Source organism: Pomacea canaliculata, linkage group LG2, assembly GCF_003073045.1.
Source record: "Pomacea canaliculata isolate SZHN2017 linkage group LG2, ASM307304v1, whole genome shotgun sequence".
In the NCBI taxonomy this organism is placed as follows: Eukaryota; Metazoa; Mollusca; class Gastropoda; order Architaenioglossa; family Ampullariidae; genus Pomacea; species Pomacea canaliculata.
In genome coordinates this window covers 30,382,963-30,398,421 of record NC_037591.1, presented here as the reverse complement: position 1 = coordinate 30,398,421, position 15,459 = coordinate 30,382,963, and the positions used below count along the sequence as shown (strand labels likewise).

The window sequence follows — 15,459 nt, the reverse complement described above, 5'->3', positions numbered from 1 at the left end:
GTTGATGGCATGGCGGCCTCCTCCACAAATCAGCGGCGCAAAACAAGGGCAGCAAGAGCAGCTCACTCCACGCCCAAAGAGATTTCACCGTAAACTAAATATATTCGCTATTTACTGTTTGTGGGAAAAATCTCCCGCCCTCACCAGCTCGAGGTAAATATATTTACTATTTGTCGAGAAATTTTCGGATGTCACTAGCCGAGGCGAACTCCGCGTGCAGTCATCCGCCCACGCGCATGTCGATTAGGAGTCGGCGCTAGCAACAACAGTGATTTGTAATTTGCGTCGTTTGCAAAAAAAAAAAAAAAAAAAAAGGAAGAAGAAAGAAAGTGTGGAAGCTACTGTGGTAGAGATGCTATTGGCGTAGTACTTAATTTTTTATTTTTTCTTTGGCGTTCCCGGGACCGTCAGACTTCGATCTTCGAGAGCTGTTGTTTCTAGATTGTCTTTTGGTTCCCAGACTCCCCCTCCCCCGAACTTTTCTGAAGGCATAGTACAACTACAGACTTTAGTCCATAGGTGCAAATTTAGGGTTGTAGAAATGTTACATTTAGTTATATGCATAATGTAAATAGTGGTCAGGATGCAGCTATGCAACTGTGCAGCCGTTTACTATTTCGATAGCAGTCATGTATACTTTGTTTACGAGTGCCTCTCATCACCACCACCACCACTTGACGCAGCTGTCCAGCGACGTGGCTGATGGGTGGGGTGCGGATGCCCCTGACCGACCTTTGCGGCTGGAGAGCAGTTGCTATAGGGTCGTGTTCATGTTCGAACCTGAACTGTATAATTTGTTGTTCTGTGTGTGCAAGCACGCGGGAGATTAGTATAATAATAAATTTGTAACCTTCCTTCATTTCAGCCTTTTATATACGTGTGCTTTTGTTGTTGTTTTCTTTACGTAGTTATGCAGTCGACATGTTGTGTCATGGTGACTAGTTGTTAGAAATGGAAAAGTTTATTAGAATAGCTTGCTTGCACGGCACACACCAGCCTACAACACATCGCGCACACACACACACAAGTGAAAATACAAGTAAATGCTTGTTTCACATTTAATTAATTTATTCACCAATAAATTATTCCTGCTTAGTTGTCTACGAAACACTTAGATCTGACACGCAGCGCTCGGGCACACAAACACTGCATATATGCACACAATATGTATATAAAGTGTCTGCTGGTCACGTGACATCTAGCATCTTCCAGTGCTTGAAAGCAAAGTCGGCCCCGAGTGAGGCTCGACCACAGCAAGCTGTTCTTCTGACAGATCTTTTCACAACAGAACTTCTCCAGGTTGAGAGCAAAAGAAATATTGAAAAAAAGAAAACTCGATGAACATGCTATTCATTTCATTTCTCACGTCCAACAGCATGAATATTATTTCAACTTCCGCGACGATAGCATCAGCAACATTCGACCACCACATACCAAAAGGAACAAAACAAAACCAAAAAACTGAAATAAGTTAGGTTGTCTAGATGTGCATACAAGTACTCTGATAAATTTTGATGCATAATTTGTAGTTATGATCATCACAATATGCTTCGAATGTTGAAAGCCATAGATTATAATAATGGTGGCAGTTTTGAAGTGGAGTTTGAGAACAATCGTATGTACTTTGTGAGGCCACACGCGCGCAGACACACTTTCGCTCTGAATACTAAAGCAACACTATTGTTTATAATGAATACCAGCTCGCCGTTTTCTTCTCTCTTTTTTTTTAACGGCAAGTTGCTGTCAGTATCAAACGTTGAGAACGTCCAAATATGTCATAAAAATGAGAATACACCTGCGTTTGCGCACGCTTGCATGTCGGTATGTGTGTGCGTGAGGGGCACGTGGGTAATTTTTACGTGACGTCACTGAGCCAGCAGAATCAGTTTTTAAATAAGCGATGGGGATTTTTTTTTTAAATTTAGGGTGGTGGTCCGGAAGGCTGGAAGGGATGTATATATTTTCTAAGGAAGCTGAAGGGTGGTCCGGACGGCAAAGCAGTTCGATTTTCTTCTTTATCGTTTTGAAATTTCGCAGGCCAACCAGGAAGTGACGCTGGAGGCAAGGGGCTTACATGTCTGCAGCTGGCACACCAATGGAGGTCAGTGCATCAGCTGGTTTGGATTTACACTTATCCCCTTTCCCTGCCCCACCCCACAATTTTTTTTAAAGACTTACAAATCCCCCTTCTTCGTTCGATGTTTACATATTACACACGACGGCCGCTTGTAAGTGCTTTGCTCATCATTGTATTTCTACTCTCTTTCCTCTTTATCTTTACAACAGCTGGTGCAGCTGGCATTGCTTTACCCCCCACTGTCCTCTACACCCAAAAGCCCCTGTACACAGCGACGAGAAAGTCTGCATGAACAACACCCACATCGGAGTTTGGTCCGCTAGATTTACATGGTTTTTGAAAAATAAATAAATAATAAATAAATGCATATTATGAGATGACAGACTATATATACACAAGACAGTTCGCGCTCGTGGAGCGTGCGGGAAGTGGGCGAGACTTGGTGATAATGGGCAGGCAACTCTCGCAGCCCTCCACCCTGGCCACACACACACATCCTCTTGACGACTGCATGGTTTAAGTGGCAAAACAATAAATACATGCGACGGCTCAAAAGATTTAAGCGGAAGGTCTGTATAAACAGAAAGGTGGGGGAGATGGTGCGGGATACGTGTATATGCTACCTGCCCCTCCGATTTTTTAAATGATTTTATAACATGCTACTATAAAAATGCTAGCTTTTTGGTGCCTAGTCGCACGTCTTTAAATTACAACCGTGGCAGGGGTCTCACCGGCATTCAACTACGTATCTTAAGTTTGTTCCCCCAATCGATCCTCCCTCTCAAACACACACATAAAACACTTGGCATGTTTTCTCTCGCCCATCGCAAGAATCTCAGATGGTGAGTGCCGCCCTCGTGTACCCTCCACTGAAAAGCAACTTGGACCAGCAACTGTCACAAGCAAAACACACTCAACACTAATCACTCTTTCCGGATCAAACTCTTCTGTATCCTGCTAACCTTTGCCCTCCCTACTTCCCCCTCCAGCCACACCAGCCCCTGTCAGACTGGTCAAGTGCACGACCCAGGGGTAGGTAACGGTCCTACTAATCTGTGATTACAGCGACACGCATCAAACTGACAGGTCATCTACTTTTTTTCTATAAAACCTACTGAGCGTCAAACCAGACAGGCCGGACGGGATGCGATCACCGTCGTCTGCATCAGAACATCTGATGTTTCTTAGCAGACCACTGTCTGAATCTCGACTTTTACATTAAAAGTTAAAGTAGCCAAACCAATTCAAAGTTGGAAATAAGAGTAAAAACAAATTCCTTTCGGCTGGGAATGTCACGTGGGTGTAGATATTTTTTTGAGGGGTATACAGGAAAGTAGTTTAGGGTTCTTCAACACAGTCGGTTGCTAACATCTACTAGCTGTTCGACAAACAGACTGTTCCATATTTTTTTGAAAAAAGCTGGGAGGTGTCCGGAAGTGTGTGGTGCATGATTCACGAGTTAGTGTCATGTAGCGATGCCATACACCGGCAAGTCAGTCCTTACAGAGCAACAATAGTCTGGCACCTACATTCATACATGTTCGTCATCCATTTTGCTACAGGAAGTGATGCATATTCACATTCAGTCTGTCCACGAACAAGAGGGAAGGGGAGCTTCTTCCCTCTTGCAGAAATTATTATGACTCGGATTTGTCCAAAGAAAAAAACTGCTCCATGTGTCTTCATAGTTTTATATACATATATAAACCATTGTATCCTTTGTCAGAAATGAAATCGTGATTCTGTGCAATGCAGTCGATGCAGATGAGATCCGTGGGCAAGTTACCCTGAACATCGGGTCATCTCTTGTCAGTTTTATGGTTCGTTGCCAGCAATTCTCGCCACCTCTCGCGAGGTCTCACCCCTCAGCTCAGCAACGCCACCAGTGTCCACTCTGTAAGGGCAGTCAATCACGGCCTGAGGGCACACTGTCTGTTATTTCTGGACGTTCGGTGTGTTTTTTCCTCGCTTTGATAAAGCGATGACTAGAGATTCTGCAAGAGCTCCTTGAGCAAAACCTCCATGTCGGTGTTGCGGTTGATGTGTCGGCAGAAGAGGCGTTCAACCATCTTGGAACTGATGCCGTACAGCGACGGTAGACACATCAGCAGGCGGGAGTAGTGCATGACGTCATCAGGGCGGGAGACGCGAACGTGCTGCTGCAACAGCTGCTGCACGACAGAGTTGAGGCTGTCCACTACGTCAGGGCGGTTCAGACCCACGTAACCTGCACGCAAAACAAAACAGAACAAAGATAATGAGTTGTCTTCATTGTTGAACACAAGGAAAAGACAAATAAAATAAAGGATGAAAATGAGATGAAGATAGCTTAGCAAAACAGAAGTACAGGTAACCAGTAAAAAAAAAAACATTGAGTCCATCTAAGGTTACTTCCGGTCAGACACGTGGGTGCACGATGAAAACAAGTCCCCAACCCCTGCAGCGGAGCAAAACAAAACTGTGTACTTGACGTCCAAGACTGTCAGGAGGGCACAGGGAGGCTGTTTACCGTTGTCCGCGGCAGTCAGTGAAAAGCGATCGCACTCAAGCCTGGCATTGTGCCCGAGGCCAGATGCGACAGAAACACGGATTTTTTTTTTTTACTGTCACTTAAACCCACTATGGGCGACGACGACCACCACCACAAACAGCGAGTCCCATCATTACGCCAGTACCGAGTGCTCTCTGGCGGACCGCCTGCTCCTGCGTATTGTACACCAGGTGACAGACCTGCGTCAACATTGACGCACACTGAGGAAATCATGTTGTTTGCTTCGTGGCAACTTTGCTAAAAACGAAAACAAAAGCAGTGGAACACTGGCCATAAAAATTTGCCAAACACCGGAAAACGTCCCATCCCCCCTTTTTTTTCAAGGGACAGTACTCTCTTCACGCTGGACGTTTTGTGAAGCAAAACCAATTAAAAAAATTCTGTCCACTGACACGCCAACAATTCAACTGCTTTTGCAGTGTTTCAGCCTCCTTCTCCTGTTAACCCAACATCGAACTTCCTGACCGGGAAAAATGGAAGGAAGGGAAAATAGGGAAATGCGGCGGAGGATGATGTAGAGATGCGGTCAAGAAAACAGATGGGGGATGCCGGAAGCATAAGATGTCGATGAGGACTGATCATCATGAACACTATCTCAATGTAGTCATATTATCTCTCTATACAGAGGATTTTTTTTTCTCTCTCTCTCCCTCTCTTTGAACGGTACTGGGCGTTGCGGGATGAACAAACTTCCGGTCTCGAACCTTTGGGCTTAGTTCCGTGGTGTCGAGCGCTACCGGGGCGCCCAGTTCAACAAGGGGGACGCATGGCCGGCCGCCCGATGCGTCTAAAGAACGAAGTCGTGGCTCAGAATGCTCCTGTTGTTGTGTGAAGCGAGCTGTCCATCCTGTTTATCTGGTTCTCTCCACACCCTCCCCCCACCCATTGCGCTATTATTACGGACCTGTTTGCTCGCGCCAACCCCGGGGCAACGAGGGAGGAGCTGCCACACTGTCAGGTGGTGGAGGGAAAAGCTGGAGAATCTCTAGTGCTTGACCTTTCCTGAAGCGATGACCTTAGTAACCCGCGGCCATCCAGTAACCTTCAGACCACAACCAGCTCTGCTCTCGTTAAACTCGGATAGCGACTAATGGCTTATAATGACTGCCAGTCCCTCTCTGTTCCTCCCGTCTTCTTCTCTCGCGCTGCCTCGCAAAGCGACACGCCTGATAGAAAGAGGTGGGGGGGGAACTAAATCACTGACGATGTCCAACTAACTCAAAAGTGTTGGCAGAAACAAAAATTAAATCTCTTTGATAAGAAACATGATGAAGGTTATCGCCGACTTTTTGTATTTTAATCAGCCGTGCAAACAAGATGTAGCCATCCATCCAGTAAGGCAACATCCACACAAAAAGAGAGCGAGTATGTTCGCGCACGTTCGAGCAATCAGCCCAGCACGCACAGGAAGACGGATAACCTTTCGGCGTCGAAGAGTTATGCGCTCTTCGCCCCCTAGCGGTCAGTCAACTCCGTCTATTGGCGAACGGTAAAGGATACCGAGGGATGTATTCGTGCTTCAGTGTCAGGTGGGAGGGATAAGGGGCAGCACAAAGAGAATCTGCCAGGTTAGTGACCCTCTTAGAGTCGGCGGGGGCCACGAGGCGAGTCAACTGTACAGACTTCAAGCCTATATCCCCGCCGTCACCCCACCCTTTTTCTTGGTTTTTAAGTGTGTGATGTGTGGGGGGGGGTCAGTCAGGCGAACCGTATCGTACTTCAGCGAAGCGTTTCTCTCACGCAACCCTATCCCGTGTCCTTAGAGGTGTCGCAAGCGGCGGGCCCTCCTCTATGTTAACAGATTCATCGAATCAAAAAAACTTCCACGGATCCGATGCGCGCACAAAAAGACCAATATTCTCTACCTACCACTCCGGCTCCACCCTCCCCCACTGCTTCACCAACCTGTAATGAGCCGATGCGACAGCTCTTTGATTCTTCCTAAGTTGGGTTACGACACCGCTAAAAGTACTCATAGCATATTAATTCAGCAGCTACCTTCCAGGTACCTTATAGCCAATGAAAAGCCATCCACGCCACCGCAAGAGCCGCTGCACATGCGCAAAGCTTTGCATAGCAAACGAGCCTTGATGCTGTGTAGGTCAGTCAGGTGACTGGCACGCGCCAACGACCCGCCTTGACACACTTTTCCTCGGAGCATGAGAGGGGAAGTGTCTGCAGCGGAGGCTGAGCAGTTTCCACTCATTCTCCGACGAAACTATTTCAAGAACTTATCCACTAGACCCGGCCATAACGTGACCAATGAAAACTGTCTAAACTTCTGTGGCCGAATACGAATTCAAAGTATTTCTATCAATTTATGACATTCTTTTGAAGAATTTTACTGGAACTGGTGTGAAAGTAGCATCACTCTGCCTCGTCCGATCGTTTTCTAGAATGTTCATCACCGCACTGTCATAACATCGCCGACGCAATGACCAAAAAAAACAATAAAAAAACAAATGCGATGCAGGTGAAATGGGCTTAAAACAAACAACACAAAACAATTCAAACGTGTGACTTATAGGAGTTTTACATGTGCCCGCTGCCTCGTACTCTACAAACTCTCGTGCTGCAGACCCTCGCACAGCAGCCACGCATCACCTTGAGTGCAAAAATAACATGCGGACCCAACCTATGACACATTCAGCACAGAGAGAGAGATGCCATAAATGTTAAACACATGCACACGTACTGCACAACAACATTCTTCTACAAGAGTGCGCTCTTATTTCAGTATCTTCTCCGCGTTCTCCACATCTGAGGAACACTACAAAGACACTGAGTGTCAGAGGAGACATATTGAGCCTGACTCGGTTCCCCCTTCCCGGCCATGGATAGATGAAGAAAGGTAATTCTTTTTTTCTTCCTTCTCATTCCTCCCCTGCGATGTCGAACTAGGTGATAGCGGTCAATTCCTGTACATGTACGGCCGTTCACTTCCACAGGGCGAAGGTTAGAAGGTTTATCATCGGAAGATGTCACAGTGGATTGCGCAATTAATGCGGTGCCACCGACCTCTCATGCAGCTGCACAACGTAAGGCGATGCGGGCCTGACTCCACGTAGGTTCCGTGTCAGTCAGGTCATGTTTTTGCATCGTACCCCGCAACCCCAACACAACTTGCCCTCACATTTCAGCTTCACGAAACTGACCTGCCGACGTCCTTGGTTGACCCTCACCCTTCTCCTTCCCACCCTTAATTTTCACCGGGCCATAGTTGACCGTCGGAAGATGGTTACCGGATAAGAAACAGTGTTGAGAAAGTGGGCTAGCGAACATTGAAAAACGTGGTGAGGGAGGAGAGGTATGGAGGGAGAAAGGGAGAGATGGGCCATCTGTTCGGTTATATCTTCTGTTGTAGTCCAGCCACTGACCGCTTTAGCCTCGCCAGCACACCCTGCGACCTTTTGACTTTCCTGACCTTTTTATCCTCCTTGCGAGGGGGCACCGGTCGTCACACCCGTGTAGACCAATCAAGGCTCACTTACCGTGGGGAGAAAGGAGGTGTTGAAGGAGAAAATTAGTCCAAGCTGGGGGAACATTAAAGCCGTTTTTTTCCGTTCACGCCTTAGTGAGGGCGACGATAAGATGGCGAAAGTAAGGAGAGGGAACTACACTACCTCAGCCTCGAGAGCGCTCGATGCAAAGCTTAATTAACCATAGCTTAGGCGCTGCACCTTAGTGCACTAAGGCGAACAACGTTGGGATGGGAAGGAGGAAAGGGAGATGGGAAAAGGCCCCGGGGTCACGCGGGCTCAAGGCCAGCATGAAAGATCGCGCGCACGCACAGTGCGGCTAGCGCACGCCGCAAACACGCCAGTTTGTGACGCAGCCAAGTCAACCGGCGAACGTTCATAACTCCAGAACACGCGCTCTCTCTCTCTGCGTGCGGGAGACGCTCTACAGACTGCGAGTCTAGAACCAAAAGAGGGGGGCGGTGTGTGGCGGGAGGCAGGCCACTATGTCAGTAGGGCTTCAGCACAGCTCTTCACAGGACGCTACACTCCTGTAGCCCCCCGGTATAGCAGGCGCGCATAGTTCTCGTTCCATGAGCCGCGCTCCTTCCAGTCTAGCCAATCGTGAACGCGAAGTAAAACAGGAAATTGAGTGTAAGTGAGACAGCGTAACACGGAAGCACTATTCTAAGCCTACATCTACCCTCCAATCCCACCATTAAAAATTACATTTTTAGCGTGGAAAAAATTATAAAAGATGAAAGTGTATTTTGAAAATGGCAATGATGTAGGCCACAGGAAAATATTCCCAATATACAAAACATTACACATCACGAAGCTTCCATGTGACACAGACACAACACACTGCGTGAACTAAAGTCTCCGACTCTCCAACCAGAATGAACAAGAACGAGCATGACGAGGAAGCGTACTCCTTGTTCTCCACCCCAGTGCTGGCAACTTCCGGATAAGAGGTCTGCACGCCCTCCACCGACTCATGGTGGGTTCTCAGGAACGGCCCCCCGCCGAGCTCTGGGTTCAGGCTCTGACTGCAAGGGGTTGACGCAACTGAAATGCCTCAGCCATGTACAGCAGCCCAGCATGTCGGCGCCAAGAGTTCAGATGAGGGTCACCTTGTCATTGGTCCAGCGCCAGAACTCTGGATGGACTTGCGAACTGAACACCTTGACCAGCCAGCTCTGACACGCGGGCCGAGACAGGAACATGTCTTCTTGGCCATGTTACTCTGGCGCTCGCACAGGCCTGCAGGGGGAAGAGGCCGTTGGGAGCACTGTCCGAGCACGGCGAGTCGGCAGATCCGCCGCACTGGACGATGACAAGGACGAGATAAAGAACGAGACGAGAAGAAGATGATGATGAGAGGATGAGCAGGGCACATTTGTGTGGGAGGGCCAAGCTTCTGACGCTAAGTAGATTCCTCAGCAAGGAGAACTCGCTTTTCTGCCACCTTGGTGTCTTCGGGCGGGGCCTTTGGAAACGTGTGGTGGAAGCTGGGACACCCGAGAGGATGCATCCGAAGAGTGGAGGAGGCTCGGCGCTGGTCTGCTTTCGAATTCAGACAGGTCTATAGGTTCAGTCTCATGGTGCTCTTGTTGGCGGCAGCGGGGACAAACACAGATGCGCGCAGTTGTGTGTGGATAGTCTCTGCACGACACATGGAACGTTGGGTGTTTCGAGGGTTACTGGCATTGCCGTAATCGTAGAAGAGGGTGGCTTTAGGTAGACGCTGCCTGGACAGGAAGAGCGCTTCAGTCCGAGTCGCCACCGTTAGCCTCGTGACCCGTCACTATAGATACGTGAGTAGCGCGGCTAGGTCACCTCACCCGCGTAGTACGGACTGTGACCTTATTAGCGGGTTTTATGTCGCACTAAGCGAACCCGTTATGTCCCCACGAATGCTGACGTGCGCCATGGGGAGGCGATTGTCGTTTAGCCCACTGTTTTCCGACTCTCATTGAGGCGCTCGATGTTTCTTATTCGGGGTTACTGGTGAGTGGTGCCAAGTACGCTTTCTGCTAATGTTACACTCAACCGCCAGTAACCTAGTTCGGTAGAGCGTGTACAGGGGAAGTCAGAAGATTTCTCTTAGAGTATCCGAGGATGTGGTTAGGCGATAAAACTTTGTTTGCTTAAGATTAGATTTATATGCCAATAGCCTGCGCCTGGGGCTTGTAGCATACCGTATTCTGGTTTCCGTACATCAGGCGTAGAGTCTCTAAAATCATCACTCCTCATCTAAATAGTTCGTTTTGTCTGCCTGTCTATAGGAGGACGTCTTCACATATCAAGAAATTTTAAAATAGTCAATTAAAACGATGTTGACTATCACTGCACAAGCTTAAATGCGCTCACATGCGAAAGAGTATACATATTATTTCGTTTATATCACCTTCTAATAATTTTTTAATACAGAATTATATGAAAATTTTCACGATTTTTATATTACGAGACATGTCATAATTAAATTAACTTCGTATCAACATTTGACTCCATTAGCGAGCTCTTCTTATTGATTACTGCCTCTGCTCAGAGAGTTAGCCTAATCGAGCTAATATATAGCTCAGTCTCATGAAAGATATAACTTTAATGCGACAAAGTGCAATCTTCTGTCTGTTTTAGACGTATCGTTGTTACATCGCCACCACATGGTTCTGATTGGTGCAAGTGGAACAAAAGATAAGGAATCTTTCACTTTTTAAAAATAGCACAGACTACTGTTGCTGACTCGAATGATTGAGCAAGTTAAACTCCTTCTTTTTGAACCACAAGTTAATATCACATCCATGCTAATAGTGATGCCTGATCCCATTTATTCTCTCTCTTTTTCTCTCACGCTAACTACTCGTTTGCTACGTCTCTTCCTCAGGACAAAAGTCCATAACTCTCAGGTGTGACCGTAACTTGTGTTACGAGCCGTTTCCTCCTTGGTACACCTTGTAGACAGCACTTTATTTGCCTATTCTTTACAATTGTGCGCCTATATAATGAACTGTACAATGTCACTTTTGTCTACACACGACAGGCTAAGAACATGACAGTTTTCAGTTCACAGCACAGTGATCTACTCGAGTAGCGACGTGCTAACTCTACAACAAAGAAACCTGGATCCCGCTCGACACCTTGACTCTCCATCTTACTCACTATCTCATTTGTGCCCAACAACACGCACACACGCCCGTGCTCGTGTTGGGTGCTGCGGACGAGTTGACGTGTTCGCCGTGATCCCGATTCGTACAAGTGCACAGCCCTTTATTCGCCCTCGTCGCACCGTTTCCGGCTGTTTGTAAGCTCGAACGTGGACGTCGCTGGTTGTCGCTGCTCGTAAACTTAGAGCACCGCCAGTGACCTTGGTTGCAGTATACAGCGCATTCTAGCTAGTAGCTTACGGGAGTGACCCAACCTGACATCGCTGTATGCGTCTTGTCTGTACAGCTTTGCTGTACGACACCCAACAGTCAAGACTATGCCCGGGGTTTGTTATAATGAGTCTGTTCTGTTTTTTGTGTCTTTCTCGGGCGAGAAAGAAGTTGGCCTCAGCGATAGTTTTGCTTCTGCCCAGCCCTCATCGTTAACTTTTACTGATGATGTTAATGCTTTGCGGTATAGTGAGTGCTCGTACTCAGGTCAGAAAGAACGGTGGTGGGAGAACGTCTGTTGGCACACGACACTGTTGAACAGAGGAAAAGTGTGTTGCTCAAAATAAAGATCATAATTTGAATAAGACATCAAGGAAAATATTTAATATTATTACATCTAATCTTTGTGCGAAGTACCGAGCAAACTATAGTTAAATATATCACCACTCGCCAGATGCATTGCGTGTGTCTTCTCCGCGTCTTCTAAAAAATACCCCCTTGACCTCGTCTGCCCAGGTGCTTGTAAAGAAAAGTTCAGTGCTGTCACAAATCTGAAAAGGACATTATGAACTAACGTGTGTGAATTTATGTTTAATTAATACTGCATTTTTTATAAGGATGGTTCAAGCTGATAAGTTTCGCGTGACCGCAAGCAGGCTGGTATAACATGAATGCATGTGCGTGGTTATTGGTCGACCTGATAACTTGAAAATCCCCTCTTAAGCTTATAAGAAGGGGAAAAAAATGCAACTATTGTATGACAGCGATAGTCTCCTTTTCTACATTTGGGAAGCCTTAGAGGTACATCGTTAAAATTTAAACACATTGCTCAAGCCAAAAACCACGAAAACGAATGGACCTAACCACAAATATAAATATTAAAAAATTAGACATTTCTTCGCTCTATAATTGAAGCAAACAATTACACTGTCACCCACCTGGTTCTTCACACGCGTGTTATACTTACTGAATCCCTCTATCCCACATTCACAAACGAATATTTAATACAGAGTTCTGTAGCCACGACCGAATTCCTTCAGGTCATATTTACTTAATCTCGTGTCCAACATTGTTTGTATCTCTTTCCTCTTCACAATTGCCATTATCTACAATGAGGTAGCACATGCCTTGCAATATCCGATTTATGTTCTTTACTCTCGGACTGACTTAGAAACTCTGTGGACGACAGTGATAAAATAAACATTTCTGTATGCGAACCCGTGAGCCGTTATGGTTTTCCAAAGTAAAAAAGGTATTGATTCTCCCACATGAAGAATATATGGTTCGATCGTTTAATGATACTAGGACTCATCTCTGAATTGGTATCGGAACCAATAGTTGTTTATAGAAAGCAAAAGCGCACCTGAGGTGATGCATCTATATGTGGTTGTAGCGGTCGTAGCGATGGCTAGGTCATGCGGTTATAGGATCCGGGACTTCCCTCACGCACTCTAATAAAGGGCTAACTGGACGTGACGATTATGGTTAACTCGACAAGCACTCCGCGCTTCCCTGTCCCGACTTATACTGGACTAGGCCTGCATCGTCTCATGACAGAACCCATTAGCCTCCATACGTCAAACTGAACATTTTGCAGTCTAGTGACGATGATTTGTTCTGTCCATGAAAGAACAGTGTGTGGAAGGGGCGAGCCCTGGTTTGGCCTTTCCACTTGACTGCGTGTCGTCATTAGCTTCATGTTCTCCTGTACCAATAAGGATCTGTGTCTGATATGACTTATCCTTCAACTGAACGCAAAATAACTTTCTGATACAACAGAATTCTATCACTGTCATGCAAAGGGTAAATATTTTTTGGGTTTATCTTCTCGAAACCCGACTCAAATGTGGGATATGTGATTATGAAAACTCAGAAAACAGTTTAGTTTTAAAATTATCCTTTGCAAAAATCGGCTCGTGTTCATGAGCAGCGTATCATCGGTCGACAATATGGGTTTGTATCTGTACGTAAGAGATAGACCACATTTACCCCCGCGGCTACTCATACCATACTATTGGACTATGGTTGCATACGGGTACGCTCGAGAGAAAGAACAAACAGAACCCAGACCCTCTTGCCAGGCTGATAAAATTTCATTTCCCAGAAAAATACAACAAGATAGGAAATACCTATAGCGACAGAAATAAATGATACCTATATATAAAAAATGATTAATATGACTAACTTAAAAATCTTATCACTTTTCAATCCCATATATACGTACCTGCGCTGTTAGGCATAATACTAACATCTCTTCTATGCTCCGACTTATTGTTTCTCCTACAAGTGAGTTGCACTCGGGACGATAGAGGAAATGTTACGTTGGTTGTAGATACTCGTCTTAATAGTGTTTACGCACTGCCAGCAGTTAGCAGCACCTTTCGATGGCTCTACAAAGCTCAAATGAACAACATATGAGGATGAATCATACATCATTTAAGAGCAGTTCGGCTGACAGAGATGCAAATGGAAGATCAAACCTGGCCCGCGCACATGTAAGCACGGACACCAGTAACAACAGCGGGCGCTTAGATGAACGGCTCTCCCGCAGCCCAGACACACTTCTTCCCTCGTGTCCACGAGCCTCATAGGTCTGACTCGTCCGACGTCAAGGCATCTAACTGTCGATAGTGAAACTGATCCTTGCACTATTTCCGCCTTCCTCACACGTAGTTTCCACCCCAGTGAGACCCAGGAGCAGCCACGAGTTGCCTGAGCGATTTTTCAAACAACCCCCCAGAGTTATAAAGATCACTGCTGTCACGCTTGCTCCCTTCCTCAGCTGGGCTGCGAGTCCAGCGATTCGGATCGCAATAACTGTTTCTAGTAGCAAACGAGTGATTTATTTCTCAAGCACAGCCAGCCTGTATCAGGTGGAACGTAGGAATGTGGCTAATGTCACACGAATTGGCGGATCGTATGATCGGTTGTGGTTGGGGTCCAGCTTTGTCACTCAGGTGCTAGACCTTTGTGGACCTGAGATCGTCATAATGATCGCAGAGACACCGTGCAGAGTATTCCCATTATTTCTGAATATCTCTAGAACGAACTTGTTCAGCAACGTTTCAGAATACAGACGAACGACTAGAACCTGCAATCGAAATCACCGAGGAGAGCTGAAAGTATTACATAAGAACCCTGGTAAGCCGAAAATACATCTTTATTTCGGTCTAGAGTCTAAACCGTGTTGAGTTTAGACAACTCTAGCGCAATCTTTGCTATAGCAGACACACGAAGAAAAAATCCTCTTACCATGATGAGGCCGACCTTCAATATTCCTACCTCCCCACCTCTCCAAAATTGATATTAAACTTTGCAAGGGCATTGGCCGTACTACGACAAGCTCAAATATTTACATACACCTTGCAACCTCTAGACACATCCACCGTGGTTGTGACGTACGCAACCAATATTTCGCACAAGTTCAGACCGTATAGACTAGTTAACCATAGCGTAATTATCTCTCAGCTCCTCGAGGATAGCGATAAGCAGATATATCCACATTTGGCAACATAGCTATTTAAAGTATAAAACTTCTCTCGAAGTCTATAATAGAACTAAGCGCGAAAATAATTGTATCCAACTAATACAAGCTGTCGATAGAAACCACGATAGAGGTGAGATAACACAAAGCATATTAAAAAGTTCAATAAGCAAAGAACTACATGAACCAACCAACATAAACCAAACTCAGAGGAAGAGACTTCTTTCACACGACAGTGAGATCTTCATCAAGGAAGAAGATCGCTACTTACAGCCTAAACCAAGTGTCTTTGTAATCTTATTTTCTCATTGTGTTGTCATGCTTGATATGACGGAACCCGACTGCAGAATACTGAACTTATTAGCTTCAATTATTAGTTGACAACAACATATAAGAAAGCACCAAACTGTTACGAGACGTAGACAAACCTATGATACGAATAATCAATGAGCTGGAGTCTGTGTAGACAAGTGTATTTTGTCAGATTTGGACTACGATCATGCTCCGCTATT

The 15,459-nt window shown here is 46.0% G+C and overlaps 1 protein-coding gene across 1 annotated transcript in view; it reads right to left on the bottom strand.

The window, feature by feature from the left end:
- Window positions 1-1,050: 1,050 nt before the first annotated feature.
- Window positions 1,051-15,459, bottom strand: part of LOC112556329 (uncharacterized protein DDB_G0271670-like) — a 48,848-nt gene continuing 34,439 nt past the window's right edge. Inside the window, exon 3 of the mRNA XM_025225202.1 lies at window positions 1,051-4,304. Coding sequence (XP_025080987.1) covers window positions 4,063-4,304 — 242 coding nt within the window. The 3' untranslated portion in view covers window positions 1,051-4,062. The remainder of the gene's footprint in view (window positions 4,305-15,459) is intronic.